Below are 24,290 nucleotides of genomic sequence, written 5' to 3' on the forward strand. Positions count from 1 at the left end.
TTCTTTACCTGGTGTAGTCGTGTAAAGCTACACGACTACACCAGTTGTCGTGTAAGTCAAATCATAACTGAAGCCAAAATGTTTCATTATTTTAGTTATACTAAGTTTCCATTTACATTGTTAGAGCTAGGGCTCAGACCCTTCAAACCCATTGTACAGACTTGGTCACCTCACATGCCAGGCTGGGTCACCAGACCCCTCACATGCAGGTCCACGCTAGATAATTGGGAAAGATCCCGGGAGCCATTGGCAGATGACACAAGCTCAGTCCTCAGCAACGGCAGCAGAGGTCCAGCGGTTGCGGCAGCCTCGCAGAGGGTCCCAGGGACACTGGCAGCAACAGCCTCCAGCAGCAGTACCGGCCTCCCCGAACCCCCCCCCCCCCCCGCATCCCGGGGGTGGGGGTGCTGTGGATCAGAGCCACTCATCCTTTATACTTAAGTCCATAACCCAGGACACCTGGGTGCACATGTGCAATTACGTTAGACAATAATCAAGGAACACCTGGGCGCATGTGCATATTTACATTAAATGCTCAGCAAGATTCTGAACATCTGAGGGGCCCTGATCATTTTCTCGTGTTTTCCCAACAAGTTGGTAGTTCCCTTGTCAGGAAATAGTTAACACAGAAGCAGGATGACGGGCCAGCTGACAAAAATGGTTTTCAGAATGATAAATAGACAAGGATTTGGAACTAGATGAGATCAGGCTAATAGTGATTGTATTTTGATGTCAGACAGAAGCCTTCTCTGGCCCATTCCTTCTCTCAGGACTCCCTACTCCCAGCTGCCATCAGTATTCATAATACCTGACTACTTGAGCAAGGAAAATAGTTAAAAATCCCTTCTTCCTCCCCACCTTGGCTCCTATCCAAACTGTTAGTGGATCTCCTTGAATGAAGAATTTGACTCTTAAGGGACTGGATGGTTAACTCACTTGGTTAGAGTGTGTTGCTGATAACACCAAGGTCAAGGGTTTGGATTCCCTTACCAGCCAGCAGCCAAAACCAGGGGGGAAAAAAAAAGAATTTGACTTGCCACAAAACCTTAGTGTCCCTACAATTTCAGGTGAACAGTCAGATAACATTGGGGGCTAGAAATGATGAGAAAGAGATCAGCTGGTGTATTATTTTCTGGGCTCAGCCTTTTCAGTTTACAACTATCCCTTGCCCATTTCTCCTCTTTAATTACATTTGGAAAGTTGAAAGTAATATTGACTTTGTATTATAAAAAGAAAGCAAAATTAACCAGATGATACTGTTGGAGGAATGTAGGAGTTAAAGTGACAGTTAGAACTTTAAGAAAGGATTTTATTTCTTTTTCAAAAAATTTTACTTAAAAATATTACTAAAGAATCATTTTTTAAGTGTGACAATAATGTTGTGGTTATGTTAAAAAAAGAGCCCTTATCTTTTAGAGATTCATACTGAGAAGTTTATAGAGGAAATATATGTGGTTATTGCTCATAATAATAGGGGAGGGGTGAAGTGGGTGGAGTGTAGATGAAACAGGATTAGCTGTGAGTTGACTATGGCTGAAACTGGGTGATGGGTACATAGGGGCTCATACTGTTCTGTCTCCTTTTGTACATATTTGAAAATTTCCATTTCAAATGGGAAGTTAAGAAAAATATTGTCATATAAAAATAAAATACTTGTAAAATAAGTGTATTAAAAATGGTAGAATTATTGTATAATGCATAGATTGAAAAGGGGTTACTATCCAGAATATCTGAAACGAGGTGAAGTGGTTAAGAGTGTGGAGCTAGATTAGCTGGGTTTGAATCCCAGCTCTACCACTTACTAGCAGTATGCCTTGGGGCAGTGTACTTAACTTCTCCGTGCCTCAATTTCATCATTTGTAAATTGAGGATAAGAATAGTGTATACTTTGTAGGGTTGTTGTGAGAATTATGTGAGTCAGTATAAGTAAAGCATGATAAATATTAGTTATTAATATTATTATTTAAAGAATTCCTACAAACAAACAAGAAAAAGACAAACACTCTTGTAGAAAAACGGGAAAGCCCAGGAATAAGTAATTCACACAAAAAAGGAAATCCAAATCCTTTTTACTCTTCATACACATAAAGACTCTTTCTCACTAGTAATCGAGAATATGCAAATCAAAATAACAAAAAGATACCGTTTTATACCCATCAGATTGGCAGAAAATAAAAAGTCTGAAAATACCAAGTTAGGCAGGGGTGTAGAGTGATGGGAAAACCTCTTTATAGCCTGTAGGTGGGAGTATAAATTGGTACTGTTATTTGGAGAATAGTTTGACATTATTTAGTAAAATTGAAAAATGCCCATATTCTACGATTCCCATTCTAGTTGTATTCCCTAGTGAGACCTCCAAAACTCTGAATTTGAATACTGAAAGAAGCACCCCTTGACCTTTACCTAACTCTTATGTTGGTAATAAACACCTTCTCTCTATATACTCCCTGCAAACTTGGCTGCCATTAGATCCCCCAGCTGGTTATTTGTAATGAACCACTGCAGTGTGTCCTCACCTGCTTCTTGAATGAAAGTTTTCAAGGTCTGATGCCTTCTGTATAGTTGGATTAGGTCAGGTAGAAACTTCAGGACATGAGAATCAAGCATCTACTTCTCAGAACATCTAGTGTTAATTCCCTGAGATTTATGTAAAATTACAAAATCTAAATCCCTCAGCCTGGTATTCCAATTCCTCCATAATCTGTCTGATCTTTGTTCCTATTAGTTCCCAGTTTTAAATCTCCAGTCTTAACAGGTCAGCCCCCTAACCATCTACTATTCCTGTTTCAGCTCATCTCAACTTTCAATCTTCATTTATATCCACTTTCTATGCAATTCTTTTTTTCTTTCTCTTTGTCTGTTCTATAACATCCTTCAAGGATGAGTTTAAATCATACTTCTTCAAAAAATCTTTTTATCACTCCAGCCTACAGTAGTTTTCTATTCTGCTGAGATTCTATATTGGATATTACTATAATTATTGCTTTTTTTGGCATGAAGTTATATGTAACTCTTTTATATGAACTACCACATATGACTATAAATATAAGGTAAGCTTTTTTTCCTCTAGAAAGTAGCCTTCAGAAAAGAAGCATTCTTTTTGCATTTGGCTTCTTATAAATTCTTTCTTGTTATTGGTCTTCCAGTGAGGTTATAGTCAGTTCATGAAAAAGGGTGAATGAATCTGTGTCCCCATCTGCTAGTTCTATAGATATCAGTTTTTGTAGAGACTACCTGACATAGTTGGCTAAACAAAAAAGAGATACCAAAAATCTGAGAAAGTCTTAGTTGTTCTTGGGAATATAACCTCCTAATCTGAAGTGTTGAATGTAGTTGTATACAAGCCTTAATATTAAAAGCTTTTAAAAAAAATCACTTGCATCACTTATGAAACTTGTGTAAATGCATGCACACACACACATTCACACACATACAGAGCAAGTGGTCACATTATGTAGATCATAAATAAAAACCAATAGAACCAATGAAGTAAAAAAAAAAAAACCAAATCCAGTTATGCAACTGTATTCTTGTGGTTTGGAATGAAATTTCCGGAGATGGTATGGAATTGGAAAAGTGTTGTATCTTGAAGATCTTGAAAAGAAAAGTAGATGATTTTTTAAGAAAATTCGCTCAAAAAATAGCTTATTGATGAAAAAGACATTAATGTCAAAGATTAATACTAAGTTAATGTGTTAGATATACTGCTTAATTTTAAATATGTATGTATGTGTAAATAAATTTCTAGAAGTTTATACATTCAAGAGGACCACAGAGCTCCCTTCCTCATTCCTCTTTTACTTCCACCTATCTGTTGTCATTTGGGAAAATATTTAAGGTAGCCTTATTTTAGTCAGATTTGGCATATCTTAACTAAGTTTGTGCATGGCAACCACTTTTTTTGTTTTCCCCTTTTTCACCTGGCTAACTTCTCCTTAATGAAACTCAGCACAAATATTGTCATCTCTGGAAATCCATTGGCATTGCTAGTTTGGGTTACTTGTTCCCTCTGTCACAACACTGATCTCTCTCTATAGTAAATTATGTGCCTGGCTAAATTGTTTGAGCTTCAGTCCTGAGGCTGTGTTTTTATTTTGAGATATCAAGAACTTAAACAAAGCTCATAGAACATAGTGGTTGCTTGAAAATGATAACAGAATGAATAAATGGTGTGTGTGTTTTTGTTCTTCTCGGTGGTATGTGGCATAATGTTTAGATATTGTTCGGCAAATACTTATTGAGTTATTAGGAAAATATTAAGTTTCTGGAAATGCTTCAGAGAAGAAATTGGGAAGTGTGGGTTGGAAGAAAATTCATGTAGACGTGCGTAGTGTCTGGCATGATATTGAGGCTGTCCTCCTTCGCCACATGGCTTCCTTCCTAAAACCCAGACGAGGGTAGAAAGCTCCCTGAAACTGAAGCTAGATTTCTGCATTTGGGAGATTAAGGTAAAAGCTTCTGCACAGCCCAAAGGACAGCATTGTGCAAACACATCACATGCTAGTATTACAAGAAGAGATGGACAAAAGCCAAGTTTAATTACTGAGATGGTTATGAACTGTAATCCCTGTTTTCTCATCCAGTTTACAGTTTAGGAAGGGCCTTAATACAAACAGTGTATTTTTCCTTTCCCTGAGGGATCCAAACATTTCCCTGTCTCATTACAGCCATGTTGAAAATCTTAAGTAAAACTTTTCATTGAAGTAGTTTCAGTGCTATGTACAGTGCAGAAATACTGTGATTGGCAGATAAGAGATGTCATTAGAGAGATTGACTGTGGTTGTACTGGACATACAATATCAATTAACTAACTGGGATTTTGCTTTTGGGTAAAGAACCCAAATACTCAGATTTCATTTTGCTTATTCAAGTTCTATCCCCTTTTACCTACATAAATCTATTCCCTGTTCTCAGGACATTTCGCCTTAATATGTATGTGAAGCAGCTACACTGAAGGTACTGGGATACATCAATGTTGGGTGTTAAGGCATTGAAATAGGTAGCTAGAAATGTTGTTACAGGGAACTGGGATAGAATTGGTACTAGGGATTGCTGTTTACACTAGGCTCATGGGATGAGGGCTTGGACAACATGATTCATTTGGGGGTCCTCAGCTTTGCAGCTTCACAGCTCTTCCCCCCACCAGTGTACTTGGAGTTGATTGAGTTTTAGGGAATTAATAAACACTGACTGCACTTGCAAGAGATTGACTGATGTGAATTAATTAATTTACAAAAAGAATTTTCACTGCCAAGTGATTGAGTATTTGAATTGACCACTTAATGCATTTTGTTACTTTAGAATATCTGTTCGGGAAGGAAATAATCTGAAGGATGTCTGGTGAACATGGAGTCAGAGCAGAGAGGCAGTGAGTGGAGGATAGTTTTGTGGGATGATCTTATTAGCTGGTATCATCAAAGTGGGATGGCTTGATTTCTCCTGTAGAAATGAACCTGTCAAAGATACAAGAATCCTCTCCCCTTGAATCTCTTGGTTAGGACACCGTCGCAGGTGTGGAGGCAGCACTTCCTGGCTCCCCTTTTCTAGACTCCACACAAGCTCCCCATCCTCACAATATTTCTTCATACATCTTAGTAACATTTAGTAGTCTGCAGCTTTCTTTTATTCTTAATAAAGTATTAAAGTTCTCAGTCCTGTTTTTCTGATTTGAAAGTATCTTCTGCTAATATTTAATCTCATCATCTCTTATGAGTTGAATTTATAAATTTAGTATTTGGACGCTTGATTGCCCCCTTGTGCTGACCACCAGGGATACTACACCTGAGAGAGACAACTAAGAACCAGCATGTTCTGTTGAATGCTAGTGCCTTCCCTGTCCCAAACACCCAAACCAAAAATTGAGTTGGACATGCTGTTTTATTATTATGGGAAGGAAATATGGGGGTACTTCAAAAAGCTCATGGGAAGATTCCTGTTGTCTTTTAATTCTATTTTTTCCCTGAAGTACCCCACATGTGTTCCCTAGGCACTACCTACATCACCTTTTTTAATCCTTATAATGATCCTATGAGAAAGTTACTGTCCTGTGTTAAATAGGGAGAAAATGGGGTGCAAGAGGCTTAAGTGATTTGCCTGAGGTTAAGTTCCCAGTAAATGCCTCTTTTCAAACACAAATCTGTTTGATTTAAAGGCTTGTGCTTTTTCTTGTTAATAAAGATCAGTTTATAGTTTTTATTATAAAAGTAAGGTATAAAAAAAAAGCAGAAAGAAAATTATTCATAGTCCCACTACAGGGTACACAACCATTGTTAACATTAGCCTAAACTTAGTTGACTTTACACACTGCTTTGAATTCTCTAAGTGTGCTGTCCAAGAGGTAACCTGTCTCAGGATTCTAGGAAGGCTTTACCCCCAAATACTTTTATTCACTTATTTTTATTATTTCATTTATAAACCAAGTGATTATTAATTAAAATTTGTTAAGTTGCCACCATATGACCAGCACTCTTGCTGCAATGGGCAATATATGAAAGGATCACTGAGTCTCAGAGTGGGAGGTCATTTTTTCCACAGCGTCCCAGCTTCTGCTTGAAGATATCTAATGGCAAGGAGCTCTCCCTCATAGGGGGTGCTATTCATTTTTAGATAGCTCTGATTAAAGATATGGTGCCAGCCCCTTAGGAAACCTACAGTCTTGGGGAGATAAGATTAAATATATGAAATAACAGTAATGCAAAATAACATTTAATTAAATGATGATACAAACTGTCAGTGCTGTAGGAGCTATAGACAAGTAAGAATTGAAGGAAGACTGTCATCCATACAAGGAAGAGGGAAGAGAACTCTATTTGTTGAGCATAACCCTGAGTTTGGGCTAGGGGCTTTAATGTATATAATCTAGTTGATTATCACAGCAACCCTAAAAAGGTGGTAGGTTTAATTCCACTTTACAGATGTGATAATTGAGTTTGCAGTTGGTCAAGCTGGGATTTAAATCCAGGTCTGTGTGGAACTGAAGTATGCATTTTTTCCTCTCCCTGCACCACCATCTCTCTTAAAGTAGGTCTTGTGCTATATTTTGGAGATTTCTTAAAATAGCTTTTTTTCTTGTATAAAAATGTACATGATGTAGAAAATTTAGAAAATATAAAAATCACCTGTAATGCAATCACTCACAGATAAACTGTGATTACTAGTTTGGTACATTTCTCTCCAGTATTTACACTCACACACATATGGTATCTGCATCTGTATCACATACATATATGCACATGTATGCATATGTATATGTATATATGACTACATAGTTGAATATATATTTTGTATATCTTTTATACAAAAGCAGGATTACTATATATATTATTTTGTTTGTATTCTTTTTCTTTTTGGTGACCATTTTTCTATGTCATTAAATTTCTCTAAGTAACTTTTTTTTTAAAAAGATGACTGGTAAGGGGATCTTAACCCTTAGCTTGGTGTTGTCAGTACCACGCTCTCCCAAGTGAGCCATGGGCCAGCCCTTTTCTAAGTACCTTTTTAAGTACTAGAAAGAATCCTATTCTGCTTATGTGCTATAATCTGTAACCAATGAATCCCTTATTAGAGTTTAAGCTCTTTATAACTGTTTGCTATATCATGTTTATGATGTTTTGATAAACATTCTTGTATAAAATATTTTGTACATATCTCTGATGATTTCCTATCAAGTTGTATGTATGTTTTAAGACTTTTGATTCACAACTGATATCCAGAGAAGTTATGCCATTTGTAGTCTCACTATGGCAGCGTGTGAGAATACCCAATTTTAGATATTCTCTCCAATCCTGAATAGTATCATTAAAAACAAGCAAACCTTTCCTACCTTGATAGATGGAAAATAACTTCTCATGGTTTTAATTTACATTTCTTTGATTACCAAAGAGTGGATAAACATTGAAGTTGTCATCTAAAGAGCTGCCAGCCTTAGATCTCCCTCTTCCTCTAAGAGCCATAGTGTACTGGGAAGAGAAGGTTAAAAGTCTTCATCTTATTTATACTAAATTTCTCCATGTCCTATTTTTTGGCAGATCTCTGACATCTACATTAGTGGGGAATCAGGAGATATGTCAGCCAAGGAGAAGCTACTCCTGTGGACCCAGAAGGTAACAGCTGGTTACACAGGAATCAAGTGCACCAACTTTTCCTCCTGCTGGAGTGATGGGAAGATGTTCAATGCACTTATTCACCGATACAGGTAAATACAGTAGAATGTCAGTACTCCTGCAGGACTTCTTCTCATCTCTTGTTTGTAATTAGTTATAATGCTGTGTTCCCCCTCAACCAAGAATCAAGGCTCTGATTCACTTGAAAAAGGAATATTTATTGAACTCCTACTATTCTAGGCACTGGGCACATATAGCAGTGAATAAAATAGCAAAAGTTCTTGCTCTCATGGAGCTTACCTATCAGTGGCAAGAAAGGCAATAAACAAATATACGCTGTCATACGGTGGTAAGTGCAATGGAGGGATAGAGAGTGACAGGAGGTTGTGGTATTTTGAACAGGGTGTTGAGAGATGGCCTATTTGATGAGGACATTGGAACAGAGCCAAGAGGGAGTGAGCCATGCAGGCCTCTGGGGTCAGAGTGTTCCAGTTGGAGGAAATAGCAAGTGCAGAGGGCCTGGGTCAGGGCTTGCTTGGACTGGATGAGGAACAGCGGGTGGCTGGAGTGAGGCAAGTGAGGAAGACAGGAATTTTGAATGACAAAACTACTGAGTTCTTATTATTTTGAATTTTAAAAATCAGAATTATTGAGTTCTTCGTGGCCGTAAACATGCCCCAATTTTTGGTACTTGTTTATAATACCTTTCCCACGAACCCACTGTTGTGTAAATTTAGAATTTGGGAGCACTGCACTCCTGGTATGTAATTAAAAATGGAGTTAGTACCCTTGTAAACCTCCTGCATTCTCTCTAACTCACTCAGTGTTTTTCAGTTCTGGGAACTTGTAAGAAGTTTTCGTGTGATGTGTAGATGATGGCCTTTCATGTGCCTTGGTGGACTTTTACAGACCTGATCTGGTAGATATGGAGAGGGTGCAAATCCAAAGTAACCGAGAGAATCTGGAACAGGCTTTCGAAGTGGCAGAAAGACTGGGAGTCACCCGATTGCTGGATGCAGAAGGTAAGCATTCATTGAACTTGAGTGTTCAACATACATTCACTGTTCCTTCTCCTGGAAGGTTCCTTTGTTCTGAGAAATTTCTTGTTCATTCTCTCTCAGATGTGGATGTGCCATCTCCAGATGAAAAGTCTGTAATCACTTATGTGTCTTCAATTTATGATGCTTTCCCTAAAGTCCCTGAGGGTGGTGAAGGGATCGGTGCTACGGTAAAAAAAAACAAAAAAACATTTTCCTGAAATACCTTCTGTCTTTGATTTGTTTGGGTGGAATGCATTGTTTAGACAATGTTTCTTAAGCACTCATTGTATACAGAGCACTTTTATACAGAGCAAAATGAATCCACATTATCTTTATCATACATGGACATTGTCATTCGTCCCTGGGAATGAGTCTACATATTGCTAATTTTGTGGCATCTAGCAAAGAATGCTAAATGCCAGCGAAGAATGTTCATTTCATCACCAGCTATAATTCAAGATCAGGCAGTGTTTTCTCAGCCACTAACATCTTGATTTGGTATATTATGGATCTTTTCTGAATATTTTTAGTAGCTTGGTTTGTGGCCTTTCTAGATGTCAGGAAATTGAATCCCATCCTGAGAGCCCTTGAGGAGCTTCAAAACTGGGACTGTGAGCATTAAACTGAGCAGCTGTCTAGGCCATTAGAGGAAAAGGATTTGGTATGGTTTGGGGTGGCCTGAGCTACTTTCTTCTGTGCTTGTTTGGGATATTGCTAAGCAAGTGTGTGATGTTTACCTTTTGGCAATAGGAAGTAGACTCCAGGTGGCAAGAATACCAAAGCCGAGTGGACTCCCTCATTCCCTGGATCAAACAGCATACAATACTGATGTCAGATAAATCTTTTCCCCAGAACCCTGTTGAACTAAAGGTAAAGTCACGGACTTAAAATATTTTTATAAATTCTTTTTAGGAGGTAAATCTCAGAGCTTGTTGCTGCTGGCTTCTGGGTGAGGTGACATGAAAAATTGGGCCTGGTTGCTGGTATCCATTCATTTATTCACCAAATATTAATTTTGTAGGCACTTTATAACCAATATATACACTTCAAAGAAACAGAAATTCTGGCCAAGGAGAGAGAAAAAGGAAGAATTGAGGAATTATATAAATTATTAGAGGTAAGGAAGCTAATCCTTTGTTGAGACTTGGGGTTTTCTGGTTTGCACTGTTGTTGCTCCCCCCCCCCCTTTTTTTTTTGGCAGCTGGCCAGTATGGAGATTGAAACCCTTGACCTTGGTGTTATAACACTGTGCTCTACCAACTGAGCAACTGGCCAGCCCTGTTGTTGCTTCTTGATTGGCCGTATTCCCAGAGTATATTCTCTCCCCAACCTGAATTAATAGCAATATCTTCAGGGTGACAAATATACTAAGTATCAGTCTCAGGCTGGTCTTGAAAATTTGTGGTTAAGGGGCAATATCAACCATCTGTATTTTAAAAGAGACTTATTAAAAAATAACATCTATTTATTCAGATATCTTGAGTTTTGTGGATGAGTTTTCCTGCTTCTTGGAGGAAAGCTAAATCTTTCCCTGTGGTAGAAAGAAAAGAGACTTCCTTTCACATTTTGATTCCTAGAGAATTTGAAGCTGTAGAGATGGGCATTTAACCATGCCACAATGGGGACTATTGAGAGGACAGGAGGATCTATACAAAGTATAAAAGGAATGGAAGGATTCAAAACAGGTAGTCCCTACATTTTAGAGGTGATTTTTCTTTTTTCCTCACTTCAGAGTGAGGCATTGTAAATATTTGATTGTTTTCCCACATTAGACAATGGGAGAAACTTCTAACTGGCTGGTTAAAACAGCAAGAAGTGATATACAAAGAATAAATGAAAACTTTGCCTGAGGGCATGGCTATATTTTTGGACTGAAAGAATATCTCTTGCAGGTGTGGATTGAATTTGGCCGAATTAAACTGCCTCAAGGTTATCACCCTAACGATGTGGAAGAAGAGTGGGGAAAGCTCATTATTGAGATGCTAGAGCGAGAGAAATCACTTCGACCAGCTGTGGAGAGGTGGGTCCAGAGCCTGAGGGTGATCTGAGGTTACTTACTGGACTACTTTGCACTTGACTATGGTTTTTACCTTATTTTAGGCTGGAATTGCTGCTACAGATTGCAAACAAAATCCAGAATGGTGCTTTGAACTGTGAAGAAAAATTGACACTAGCTAAGAATACACTGCAGGCTGTAAGTCTCTGTCTGGTCCCACATCTTATGTCACATGTTTTCCATTTCTCACCCTCTGTTCTAATGGTCAGAGTTAACAGTTGAGGAATCCAACTGTGTCACTTCCTCTTTCTTTGAACTCCAGTGGGCCCCTTGGCTCCATCTTCCTAGTGGGTGGGAGCAGTGGAAGTTTCCTGTTCTTATTCTCCCTTTCTGTCTCAGGATGCTGCTCACCTGGAATCAGGACAACCAGTACAATGCGAGTCAGATGTCATCATGTACATTCAGGAGTGTGAAGGTCTCATCAGGCAGCTGCAGGTGGATCTGCAGATCCTACGCGACGAAAATTACTACCAGTTAGAAGAGCTGGCTTTTAGGTGAGGAACATGGGATTCATACAGAGAGCTTCCTTACTGTTGAGGCTCATGGATCAACAGTAGATCAAGAGTCAGGCCTTGAATCTTATAACTTGGACCTTAGAAGTCAGTGTCTCAGGGGGGTATAGTACAAGTATTTGGGGCAGGAAAATTCTTGTGGTGGAAGACAGTTTTCTATTATTGCTGGCTTCTTTCATTAAGGACCTGTAGGATTCCCCCAGTCATTGTGGCATCTTATAACATCCCCACAATTTTCAGAGTGACCTGCAGGACTGTGATAACACAGCTGGTTTAGAATGTGGTGATCCAGTGCACTCATTTTATAGAAGAGGAAACTGATACCACAGAGGAGATGAGGACTGGCTAAAGTCCCATGGCTTAGCCACATGGCTAGGTTGTACAGAGCCAAGACTAGGATCCATATCTTTTGACCCCTGATTCGTTGTTTATTCTGTTATACCATCCAGGAGTTATATAAATAGGCATTGGGTTGCTTCCCTCCAATTAACACTGTAGTTTGACATTTGCCTTGAAGGCGATTCTGAATTAGGTGAAGATGTTAATATCACCTTGCATTCACATAACGCTTTTTCTTTTTCAAATCACTTTTCCTGATATGATCTCATTTTTATTTTTACCACTTTCTTGTCAAATGGATAGGGAAGATTTTATTTTTAAAAGTATGTTATCTACCCCACCCCATCCCCCAAAAAAAGTTGACATGAAGGTTTGATCTCTGTACCACTAGCCGCCAAAAAAAGAAAGAGAAAAAACATATCATAGATTTAAGTCCTTTCCTCTTTTCTCTTCTTCCAGGGTCACGCGTCTGCAGGATGAGCTGGTCACCTTGCGTCTAGAGTGTACAAACCTGTACCGGAAGGGCCATTTCACTTCACTTGAATTGGTTCCACCCTCTACTTTAACCACTACTCACCTGAAAGCAGAACCCTTGACCAAGACAACCCATTCTTCTTCTACCTCCTGGTTCCGAAAGCCCATGACTCGGACTGAACTTGTGTCTATCTCCTCCTCTGAAGATGAAGGCAATCTCCGATTTGTGTATGAACTACTGTCTTGGGTAGAAGAGATGCAGGTGGGTGTTTGTCAAAAATGCTTATGCAGTGCACTGATGTTTAATGGATACAGCAACTTGTCTAACAACCAGGTTGTTCTGTATCCCTTGTACAGATTTCCCTCAATTATCGATGCTGCCTGGGACCAAAAGCCCCTTCTCCTTAAATCTTAAATGGATAGAGTCAGCTCAAATCCTCATAATTTCACACTGAAGAGCAACTGCTTTTTTAATCTGAAGTCCTTTGGGACTCTGTTCCCTTTAGCTAACTGGGCTGTAAGTGGAGTTTGTGGGAAAAATTTCAGTGTCTATAAATCTGAAATTGCCTCATTGGCAGAGGAGTTTATTCTTTATTTTTTGTTGTTGGTCTTAATTCTTAAGTTTAAGCAAGGCCACTATGTTCCACAATTCCAACGGGCACAATTTACATATATTCTAGTATAAATTGTTCAAATTTGATATTGTCCTTACTCTTCTAACCCTTTTGTTTTATATTAAATTCTTCCCATCCCCAGATGATGAATTCCCCCTGTACCAATAAATAAAAATATCCAAAGACAAGCTAACTGTTTTAAAATTATCTTCCATTGGCCAATAATTGATACTATGAATGAAGCTAAGTATTTTCTTGTATTTCTTTCTTATATCTGTTCTCGTTGTGAAATGAAGAGACTCTGTAAAGGGAAATACCTAAACTATTAAGTTAAGCATTTTCAACCTGTGAAGACTCCTTTCTGAGGGGTAAATTCAGGAATTTATAGTAATGCAGCAGCAAAGGGCTGCCTCTGTTACTATAGTTGGTGGAGTTTGCTCTCCAGCACCTTGGGGGTGATTAGGACATATATTCCTGTAAAAGGCTATGGAATGATGGAGATGGTTTAAAAGTCCTTTTGCCTAATCCTCTACACCTACCCCCCTTAGCAAACATTGATTCTGACCATTTTCTTTTTCTGCCAACTCCACAGTAAATTATTACATACATATTTTTTATTTTTCAGATGAAACTGGAGCGAGCAGAGTGGGGCAATGACCTGCCTAGTGTGGAGTTGCAGCTGGAAACACAGCAGCACATCCACACCAGTGTAGAAGAACTGGGCTCCAGTGTCAAGGAGGCCAGGTTGTATGAGGTGCGTGGCGTTCAGAATCCACATTATGAGAGGGACGGGGGTGGAGAAGGAAATGGGACAGTGTATACAACGCAGTTGTCTCTAAGGAGAGGGGGGCTCTGTAGAAGAATGATAATGATAAGTAGCTCTTTACAACAAATTCCCTTTTCATATGAAGTGTCTTTGTTAATCTTTGAAATAACCTTGTAAGAAAGGTATTTTTATTAACCCCTTTTTACTAACAAGAAAAGTAATATTGGATGCTCAGGTCAGAATTAGTAAGTAGCAGATGCAGTGTCCAAACTCAGGTCCACTGTCTCCAAAATTCATGCTCTTTTCTCTTGCGCATCTGCAATAGAGAGCTGGTATGGAGAAACTATTCACTCAGTCTCTTCTCCCTCACTCATTATTCTATCTTGCCTTTTTTAATTTCAATTCTACCCTTGAAAAAAGCAATTGAGTAGTTTGGGATTCACTGGGCATAGGTTTTGCTCAGGAGCCTCCCAGAATTGATCAAAACCCAGGACAGTGAGGTCTGCGAGTCATAGTCATCTTGCTGAACTGTTGCCCACTGAGTGCTGCTCCAAGCTATAAAAACTGACCTAGAGATTTGTTGCCTAAGCTTCTGTTTTCTTAGAGCAACCAATTCTCATCTATGTGCAGACATAATATTTACATAGTTGAAACCATAACATATATAGTTTACTTACTCTTTCTGTAATGTATTTTTATTTCATTCTCTTCTTATTAGGGAAAGATGTCCCAAAATTTTCATACCAGCTATGTTGAAACTCTTGGAAAGCTGGAGACACAGTATTGTAAATTGAAGGTGAGTTTTGACTGACTCCATGTTCTGCTCATGGAGAATCTGATTCCCTCCAAACAGCTCTCTTCCCTAATTCAGAAAGCTCATGGTTTGGCGCTGTTTTGGTTTTCTGTTTATTAGGTTATGGCACTTATTGTGCAGTTGTTCATATATATTATAACATTTTCTTTTCCTTTTTTTTTTTTAAAGATGACCGGTAAGGGGATCTTAACCCTTAGCTTGGTGTTGTCAGCACCACACTCAGCCAGTGAGCCAACTGGCCATCCCTATACAGGATCCGAACCCGTGGCCTTGGTGTTATCAGCACCACACTCTCCTGAGTGAGCCACGGGCTGGCCCTGTATTATAACATTTTCTAAATTTTCTTTTTCTTTTTTTTTTTTTTAGTGGCTAGCCAGTTCAGGGATCCGAATCCATGACCTTGGTGTTACAAGGCTGTGCTCTGACCAACTGAGCTAACTGGCTAGTCCCTCTAAATTTTCTTAATGGGTCAGAAACCATTGCTCTGCAAAGTTTTAAATAAGTAGAACCTATCCTAGGTATTGTGCCTCACTAAAGCAGTGGCTATATGTGCTTTGAGACACCGAAACTAAAAGTTTGAGATTAGTAGAGAGGGGACTCCCCTCCTATCTGTAGTTTTTCGTTACTATCAAGATTGTTCAGAGTAACACAGGCCTGGGATCGTTCTTTATCCAGGGAGCCCCACAAAGGCCTTATGAGATCTGTCTTCTGCCTAGGATTAACAGTAGCTCTGGGAGTCTTGTACAAAACTTGAATCCATGGAGAAGAACCCAGAGAATAAAAGCAAGGCTAAATCCATTTCCTCAGTTATTCTTTCCTATGATGTCAAATGTGCTATCTTCTACATGCAAAGGCTGACAGTGTAACCTTGTAATCCTTGCTTTGTTTAGGAAACTTCTAGCTTCCGGATGAGGCACCTTCAGAGCCTGCATAAATTTGTTTCCAGAGCTACAGCTGAGTTGATCTGGTTGAATGAGAAAGAGGAGGAGGAACTAGCATATGACTGGAGTGACAATAACCCCAATATCTCAGCCAAGAGAAATTACTTCTCTGTGAGTCTAACACAGCAGGCCTGTCATATTTATTTAATAGCAGCAGAAGGAGACAGAGGGGCTTGTCTGCTGAGAGCTTGGGTTTCTGGAATTGCATTCTGCTAGAGAGAAATAGGAACCCTGTTCACATCTGTTTTTGTGAGAAGTGTATATGGAGAAAGGGGCAGTAGAGCCCTAGAATTAGTTTATTTAGAATACATTCAGGAAGGCAGTGTCTTGGGTGAATAGAGCAGCAATCAGCAAGTTCAGTCATTTTGGAAGCAATATAACTTTGTGGTTGAGATTATAGACTTTCGAGTAAGACCTATGTTCAAATTCTTTTTTTTTTTTTCTTGGTGGCTGACCGATATAGGGATCTGAACCGTTGACCTTCATGTTATAACACCATACTCTATCCAGCTGAGCTAACTAGCCAGCCCCTAAATTTAAATTCTTGTTTCTCTGCTAACTAGCTCTATGACCTTGGCCAAGTCATTTAAAATGGGATAATAGTACCAAAGGGTTGTATAAAAGATAGAGTAAGACTTAATAAGCTAATCTAGGCAAAGCACTTAGTATAGGGCTTAGTATTGTTTAACTGGGGTGTACTCTTGGTGTCCCACAAATTTCTGCATTCTCTTTAATTCATTTAATAATTTTTTTTATCTCAATCTCTTCATTTGTAAAATGGTAAGGAAACTCAACATTAGATAAAGGGACAATGCTTTTTATTATTTTCAGTGAAAGATGTAGACAAGTAAATAGGGTTATTTTTGATACTTTTAGTATTTCCACACTCTGCAGATTATTAAGGATTTTGTAACTCTATGCAAATTGGGAGCTTTTTTATTAACGCTCACTTTAGATACTTTAATTTCATTAATTTAGGGGTCTTAAAAACTACAAACTTCTCCTGATAGGAGAATGACATGATTCTTCTGAAGTAAAGAAGAAAGAATGGAAACTATAATACAATAAAGTCTGTATGAGAACTGGAATTAGGCTGTGATAAAGATATAAAGAAAGTGCTGTGAAAGCATCAAGGAGAATGGATAAGTCTGATAGTAAGGACCAGTACCCAGCTTCACAGAAGAGCTGGCATTTAAATTGGATTCTGTAGTATTAACAGAATTTAGAGTCAGAGGAGGGAGGGAAGAGTCTAAGCAAAGCCACCCAATCAGTGATAGTGATCTAGCGTGGTGTCACGTACTGGTATGGGTACTGACGTGAACTGTCCACTCTAGCCAAGTTCTTTCCTTTCTCTGCCACCAGTGCTCATTCTGTGTTCCTCTACTGTACTCAGGTCTAATTCAGGTCCCATGTCCTTTGTGAATCATTTTCCAATAATCCCAGCATTTTTGCCCTCCTCTGAAATCCTCTGGCATGTAATGTTTATACTCATTTTGGCACCAATCCTGTGTTGTAGGCTCCTTTAAAGTGGGACAGGGAACACAGCCTTTTCTTTGTTTCTACCTTCTTCCTTGATAGCACTTATTCCATAAAATCGAATTCAATTTTTAGGAGTTGACAGTGGAACTGGAAGAGAAACAAGATGTGTTTCGGTCTCTTCAAGATACAGCAGAACTGCTGTCACTTGAGAACCACCCAGCCAAGCAGACAGTGGAGGTATGTGACTTGAGGATGTGGAAGGTCAAATGCACAGTGATTGTTACAGAAGTATTTAGAGGCTTTGTTCTGCTGACAGACAGGAGGAAATATCAGGGATTGTTTGTCTTGGATATTCTCCCTTTTCATCGCAAACTGTTCCTATTGTCCTCAAAAGCCTGCAGACAGTTTTGATAGGCCAAGGAGAATACTAAGAGCAACAATAGAAGAGACATTGACTCCTGACTTTATGGGGAAAAGTAACTTGTGCCATATTTCTTCAAATAACTGTCCAGATAGATCCTGCCTCTTGTTGGTGTGATGCCTTCATCTAGAGAAGAGAAACAATGGGGGCATCCAGAAGGGATTTATTTGTGCCTGGGTTTTGCTGGCCAGATCATTTAATTGCAATGAGGTGTGCAAGAGGCCTTTTCTGAATAACCTCTTTCTACAAAACCATGTTGGGTAACAAGCAAGCCTCTTTATCATGGGAAGCATTGATCGGATGCCAACAAATACTTTTGTGTCTCTTCTGCTGGCTTCTCTATCATTAGTGGAGTTGTACCTGGAAGAAAGCATCACTCATGTATGTTGGGTGTGTTAAACTCATGCCCTTCTGTCTGTGTACTTTGTTGTTGCAGGCTTACAGTGCTGCCGTCCAGTCCCAGTTGCAATGGATGAAGCAGCTGTGCTTGTGTGTTGAGCAACATGTAAAGGAGAATACGGCTTATTTTCAGGTATGGTGGATTTTATGTTTGTGTGTGTGTGCGTATGTATGGTGAAGGTGAGGTTAAAAACACTCTTATCAGTTAGCTTTTATTGTATCAACCACCACCTCAAAACTTAGTTGCTTAAAGCAACAGTTGTTTAGTGAGCTCATGATTCTGCAGGTTCGCAGTTTGGGCTGGGCTCAACTCAGTGGTTCTAAGATTGCCTGCCTTATGCATGGCTGCAGGCAGCTGGCAGACAGGCTAGGGGTTACTTAGTCCCTTATGGCATCACTCACATGTCTGACAGTGGGATGAAGTGATAGGGTATAAGCCCATGTGTCTCTAGTATCCATCCAACAGCCTTTCTCACAAAGCGGCTGTGTTCCACAAGCCACAAGAGAGAGCCCCAGAGCTCAAGCACTTTTTCCTGCTCTGTCATATTTATTAATGTGCCACTGGTCAAACAAGTTACATGGCCATGCCCGGCTTCAAGGGGAGGAGAAATAGTCTCTACCTCTTGAAGAGAAGAGCTATAAAATATTAGGATCTTGATTTTTTTCCAATCTATCAGAACATGAAAGAGTACACTGCTTGTTTTCAGGTGAGGGTGGGAGGAGGAAATAAGCTTTTTTCTCTGTTTTTGTCCTAAATTAAATAATCTCTCTGATCATTTTGTAATCATATCAGTGAATTGAAACATTTGATCACTTGACCTCTAGGCTTTTCATGAAATGTGCCTCACAGCTAAGTGTTGTCACTGTCTAGAAGTCAAGAGGAAAGAGAGTGATTTCTGAGGGGTGAAACAGGCTAACTTTTCTATAGGGTTTAGTAGATTTTGCGGTAATCATCACTAATATTTTACTGGCATGGCTTTTTAAGCCCTCCAGTTTATACATCTGTAGCCTTTGTAGTGAACTTTCACTAATCCAGGGGAGTGTAATCAGCTTTGCTCAGCTCTGCACAGTAAGATTGTTCCTTTTTAGTTAATATCTTGGTGTTCTGATGAATGCAGTATAAGGCATCCCTCCCTTATATTCCTACAGTTCTTCAATGATGCACGAGACCTGGAGTCATTCTTGAGGAACCTCCAAGACTCCATCAAGCGAAAATATTCATGTGACCACAATACCAGCTTATCCCGCCTGGAGGACCTGCTCCAGGACTCCATGGTGAGTGGTGCATCCATAGGGATGATTACTTCCGAGAAACAGGGCAAACCCTATCAGCTGCTGCTGTTTATATCCTTGAAAGCTCCAGGGAAATAGATCATTGTTATAATAAAATTTGGCTCACATTCAAATAGAGTTTAATCACTTTTGTTCTGTCCCTTTCCTTTTTCCTTTTCTTTCTTTAAGGAAGTTGTTAATAAGATTTCTTTGGGTATGTTGTTGAAGTAAAGGCCTAATCATCTCCCCCTGAGCCACTTAGTGCTCATCATACTTTCTTTGCATTGTTCCTATTTTAATGTAATAGTTGGAGCCAAGGATGAGGTGTAAAGCATGAAAAATAGTATTGAAGGGGATTAGCTGATATCAAATTCTTTTTTATCTTTTAATGAAAAAGAGAATTAAAAAAAAAATGATATAGGCCTGAGCCAACTTTTTCCTCCTTGGTAATTTTCTTTTGGTAATGATGAAGTATTAGAAAATTGATTTTAAGGCCAACATCAAAATCTTATTTAGATATAATACAATATTTGTTCAGTTTGTATATGTAGCAATATTAACTTTTTAAAAATGTTTTTGTATTCAGTATTTAGTCTAAATCAATTTTATACTTATTTTCTCCCATGAATTATTTCTTCAGGTGTGCTGGTAATAAAATCATCAGCAGAATTATTACATTCATTGAATGTCTATTACACAGAGTTGGCAAGACAGGGCTCAAGCTGCATCTCAAATTAAGATAGCAATGTGTATGCAATAGGGAAATTACTTTTCCTTTGTGAGAAGCTAGGGGATTCTCACATTTCAATAGAAAACTCTAAAAAAGAAAACCAGAATAACCCAAAACAGTTCATTTCTTTGTTGGGTTAGATTTGGGCATTTGTGAACATTAGTAGTTGTTTTTAACACTTTCATGTATGTAACCTATGAATGGGCTTACACCATTAATTTAATTAATTTGAAATGAAGGATAAGAACCTGACTTTTTAGATGTTGTCTCTAAAATGTCTCTCTTGGCAGTACTACAAGTATGAAGGAGGAATATAATCCTTGGCTATTATCTCCTCCCTCCCACAGAGTACCTTCCTGTAGGGTAACTTCTCTGCAATTGTTGTTCTATCTTCTCTTCTCGAGGGTCGCTGCTCTGTTCCCTCCTCTCCAGGTCAGGGGCATCGGGTTGGCGGCGTCATCGGGGCATGGAGTCACCTGGGTCTGCTCCTCAGCTTTTCCGTCAGGTTCGGGAGCATCTGTCCTGGCTTCTGGTTCTTTTCAGAACTTATACCACGCTGAGCACTTTGTCTCTGGAGCTTGAGATGGTTGGCTGTGGGTTAGACAGAAACTGACATCTTTATTGCAAGGAACCTGAATTGGGTAGACCAGCTCTCAAGTATGGAAGTGTGGCTGTCTCCCTGATATATTCAATTCCTCTTTCTTAACTAATAAGTTAAAGTTGTATTTCTTCCAATCATGCTCCCGGGGACAGGCACAGGTAGCTTGTTTAAGCATTACTTTTTCTTTACTTGCATATTCTTAACTCTTTAATGGCATTTCTTAACATTATTAACTCTTAATTCTCATCGCATCTATATCCATCCTAAGAAAGCCCTCTTCTGGGGACATTTATATCTCAAAATGGGCTTGAAACATCCTGGTTAATAGATAAAGGTTATCTTTTACTCTCCAATGGAATTGCTAGTAAATTGCTACCAGTTTTGCTGACAAGAAGTTCATTAGTTTTTAAGATAATTGGGTTTGCAGAGATTTGTGAGTTTCAATTTTTGCATGATATTTCTTTCAAACCCATTAAATTTATGTGAACACAGCACAGCAAGACACTAAAAAGTAAACCCTAAATAATTTGTTATGATGCCTTCACCAACAGCATTGGTTTATAGATTGTTGGTTGAAGGGCTAAGATCACTCTAGAAAGCTTGACTCAATTTAAACAAGTGAAATATTTGGAGTAGAGCTTGGGAGATATAATTATTTTAAAAATTTCAAATAATTTAACCGTCGTTTCTCCTAAGCAGAAAGGGAAGAACTGAGTTTCTACCAGTGAGAAATTAAATAATAATAATATGGCTATTATTATTATTATTATTATTGTTTTTAACTTCCATGGTCTCTAAACCTTATTTGGGAAAATCCTTTGTTAGCTATATAGCTGTATTTGGAAGCTAGAAGTTCGTTTTTGTTTTGTTTTTTTGCATGTGGCTTTATGGTTTATTGAAAAGGGCATAGGAGAAAGCTGCAAATTTTGAGTACAAAAGCACTTGGTAGAAGACAGAAACATTCTTCCTTGTTTCTTTATCCTTGTCTAAATCTTTATCTAACATGGCTCCATCAAGGATCCCTACTTAACTGAGAAATGACATTCTCTGAGGGAGTGGAGCACTCAGTTTTCTTTGTTGACTTAGTCACCTGAGTAGCAACATTAATTAATGTCTTTTTGTTCTTTTTCTCATTTCATAGGATGAAAAGGAGCAGCTTATACAGTCCAAAAGTTCCGTTGCCAGTCTTGTTGGGAGATCAAAAACCATTGTTCAGCTAAGACCACGAAGTCCAGACCATGGGCTAAAGAGCACCATTTCAGTTAAGGCCATCTGTGACTATCGGCAGATTGAGGTGAGGAGGTGGAATGGGTACCTCTGGGCTCCAGAGGGAAGGAAGGGAAAAGAGAAGCCTCCAGTTAGAGTTATGATAATAAGGAAAGATGATCTTTCAAATGATAGTGTATTTTAAAATTAGAATTTCAACATGCTCAAATTGCTCCTATCATTTCAACTAACAAAAAAAAGCTTAACTCTACAATCGTTACCTGCTCCCTGCCTTAGTGATTGGCATCATCATCTACCCAGTTGCCAAAATATTGATGAAATGATACTTTTTTGTAGCACCTGGGAGGTATTCTTGGCTCTCCTTCCCCTCTTATCCACCCACAACTATTAAGGACCACCAGGTCAATAGTAACTTGTAAATAACCCATAAACATACTTTTTTCCATCTCTGCTGCTACTACCCTAAATTAGATCGTAAGTTTCGTTCACTTGGATTATTATATCAGCCTCCCTATTCAATGCATTCTTTATCCTACCACGAGTGTGTTTAGAAAAATGACACTCCTCTGCTTAAGTCCTATAAAAATTCCTCTTTCTCAAGAGAAATCTAAATTCCTTAATGTGGCTTTAAGATCCTGAATAATCTTTCTTTACCTCTCTAGCCAAGACTGGGTCATGTCCTTTCCATCATTGCCTGGTAAATTGCATTTGTCATACAGTATTGTAATTATACACACCATCAGAATATGTGGAATATAGACTATGTAGAATATCTGCTTGCCGTTGTACAATTTTTATCTCTAGTGGCACACTTCTAGGCACATAGTAGGCACTCAATAAGTATTTGTTATATGAAAGAATGAGTGAATAAAAGGATGGACTGTAATTTTCTGTGTCTCAGTATTTCTGTCTATAAAATAGGGATGATAATGCTTAGTTACTTCTCTCTCAAGAGAAATAATTGATGATTCCAGACTCCTTAAATATTTTCAGGGGTTTAGGTGGGATGATAGGAAGGGAGGAAGAGGAAATACCACAAAAGCAGTGTTGAGATTATTCATGTCCCATTAATTTTTACCCTTATTGTTTTTGGTGCTGAGAGATTGCTCTTGAGGGTCTTACAGTCTCCTTATAACTCTCATATACTGAGTTACTTGACATGTAACATGCACATAATAAACACTTGTTTCCTTGATTTATTAGGCATCACAACTTTTCCTGTGTTGTGAATTTATACCCGTTATCTTTTGTCAAAATCAAGAGCCCTCACACAAGCAGAGTTTTTCTTCTTTCTTTCTCTTTTTTTTTTTGGTGGCTGGCTGGTAGGGGGATCTGAACCCTTGACCTTGGTGTTACAACACTGCTCTCTAACCAACTGAGCTAACTGGCCAGACCCAGAATTCTTCTTAAGGATTTCATAGCCTTGGGATCAGGCACCAGGTAATAATGAGTTTTTGGTTTATCCATTAGCAATAACTTGTGCATTTGTCTATTCAGATCACTATTTGCAAGAATGATGAGTGTGTACTGGAAGATAATTCTCAGCGGACCAAATGGAAAGTGATCAGCCCCACAGGGAATGAGGCAATGGTGCCATCAGTCTGCTTCCTCATCCCCCCACCTAATAAGGATGCCATTGAGACAGCCAGCAGGTAACTTTGCTCAAGTGACACTCAGTGCTGCCACCTCTGTTGTTTGGCCTGGGCGAACTGATGGAGGGATGAACCTGCATTTGTGATCTACTCAAACAGAGTGACAAAGTTGTAAAGTTTCTTCTTGGAAAGACCTCTCCTTAGGGATATCACGTCTTGCACCACCCGCCATATAGTAGATCTTCTATAAATACTTCTGTACAATTGTAGTATGTTCAGTGATATTTCTCTTTTATAGAATTCTTAGTTATAAACAGTTTACTCTCAGAAGATCAATTTTTGTAGTGACAACTAATTTTCTGTAATTTATATTTTATTAAAGTAATATGTGTATATATTTTAGAGAGCTGGATTATACCACAAAGCTTATTATAATAAAAACTAGCCATCACCTTCCCCACCTCAGAGTTCTGCTTCCCAAAGTCAACTATTTTTAATTCTTCTAGTAGATATTTTTGGGTTTTAACTCTAAATTTCTAAATAACATTATTTTTTTCTACTATTTCCTGATTTTTTTTTCAACTTTGGAAATTACCTATTTACTTCTTACTCTAGGAAATTAATATTTAGATTTCTACACACACACACACACACACATGCAATTCTCATTTCCTTGTCTTTCAAATGTAGTTATATCACAATTTTTGTTTAAATTGATATTTTTTGTTTTATCATCACATTAAATTGTTTACAGCTGAGCCACATAGTACTCTCAGGGATTATTGTGAGACAGTCATGCCCTACCTCTCTGAACTCATCCTCTGCCACTCTCCTTGCTTGTACTCAGCTCCAGTCCATTCTTGTCTTTTTCCTGTTTCTCAAACACAGCAAGCATATTCTTGCCTCGAGGC

The 24,290-nt window shown here is 38.6% G+C and overlaps 1 protein-coding gene across 1 annotated transcript in view; it reads left to right on the forward strand.

Moving 5' to 3' along the window:
• Positions 1-24,290, forward strand: part of MACF1 (microtubule actin crosslinking factor 1) — a 226,051-nt gene that overhangs the window by 50,510 nt on the left and 151,251 nt on the right. Inside the window, exons 7-23 of the mRNA XM_063103580.1 lie at positions 8,028-8,194; positions 9,012-9,124; positions 9,224-9,330; positions 9,893-10,012; positions 10,164-10,259; positions 11,035-11,162; positions 11,243-11,336; positions 11,538-11,692; positions 12,509-12,785; positions 13,763-13,891; positions 14,622-14,699; positions 15,608-15,769; positions 17,270-17,374; positions 17,995-18,090; positions 19,107-19,232; positions 21,702-21,854; positions 23,285-23,439. Coding sequence (XP_062959650.1) covers positions 8,028-8,194; positions 9,012-9,124; positions 9,224-9,330; positions 9,893-10,012; positions 10,164-10,259; positions 11,035-11,162; positions 11,243-11,336; positions 11,538-11,692; positions 12,509-12,785; positions 13,763-13,891; positions 14,622-14,699; positions 15,608-15,769; positions 17,270-17,374; positions 17,995-18,090; positions 19,107-19,232; positions 21,702-21,854; positions 23,285-23,439 — 2,261 coding nt within the window. The remainder of the gene's footprint in view (positions 1-8,027; positions 8,195-9,011; positions 9,125-9,223; positions 9,331-9,892; positions 10,013-10,163; positions 10,260-11,034; positions 11,163-11,242; positions 11,337-11,537; positions 11,693-12,508; positions 12,786-13,762; positions 13,892-14,621; positions 14,700-15,607; positions 15,770-17,269; positions 17,375-17,994; positions 18,091-19,106; positions 19,233-21,701; positions 21,855-23,284; positions 23,440-24,290) is intronic.

Source organism: Cynocephalus volans, chromosome 8 (assembly GCF_027409185.1).
Source record: "Cynocephalus volans isolate mCynVol1 chromosome 8, mCynVol1.pri, whole genome shotgun sequence".
NCBI lineage: Eukaryota > Metazoa > Chordata > Mammalia > Dermoptera > Cynocephalidae > Cynocephalus > Cynocephalus volans.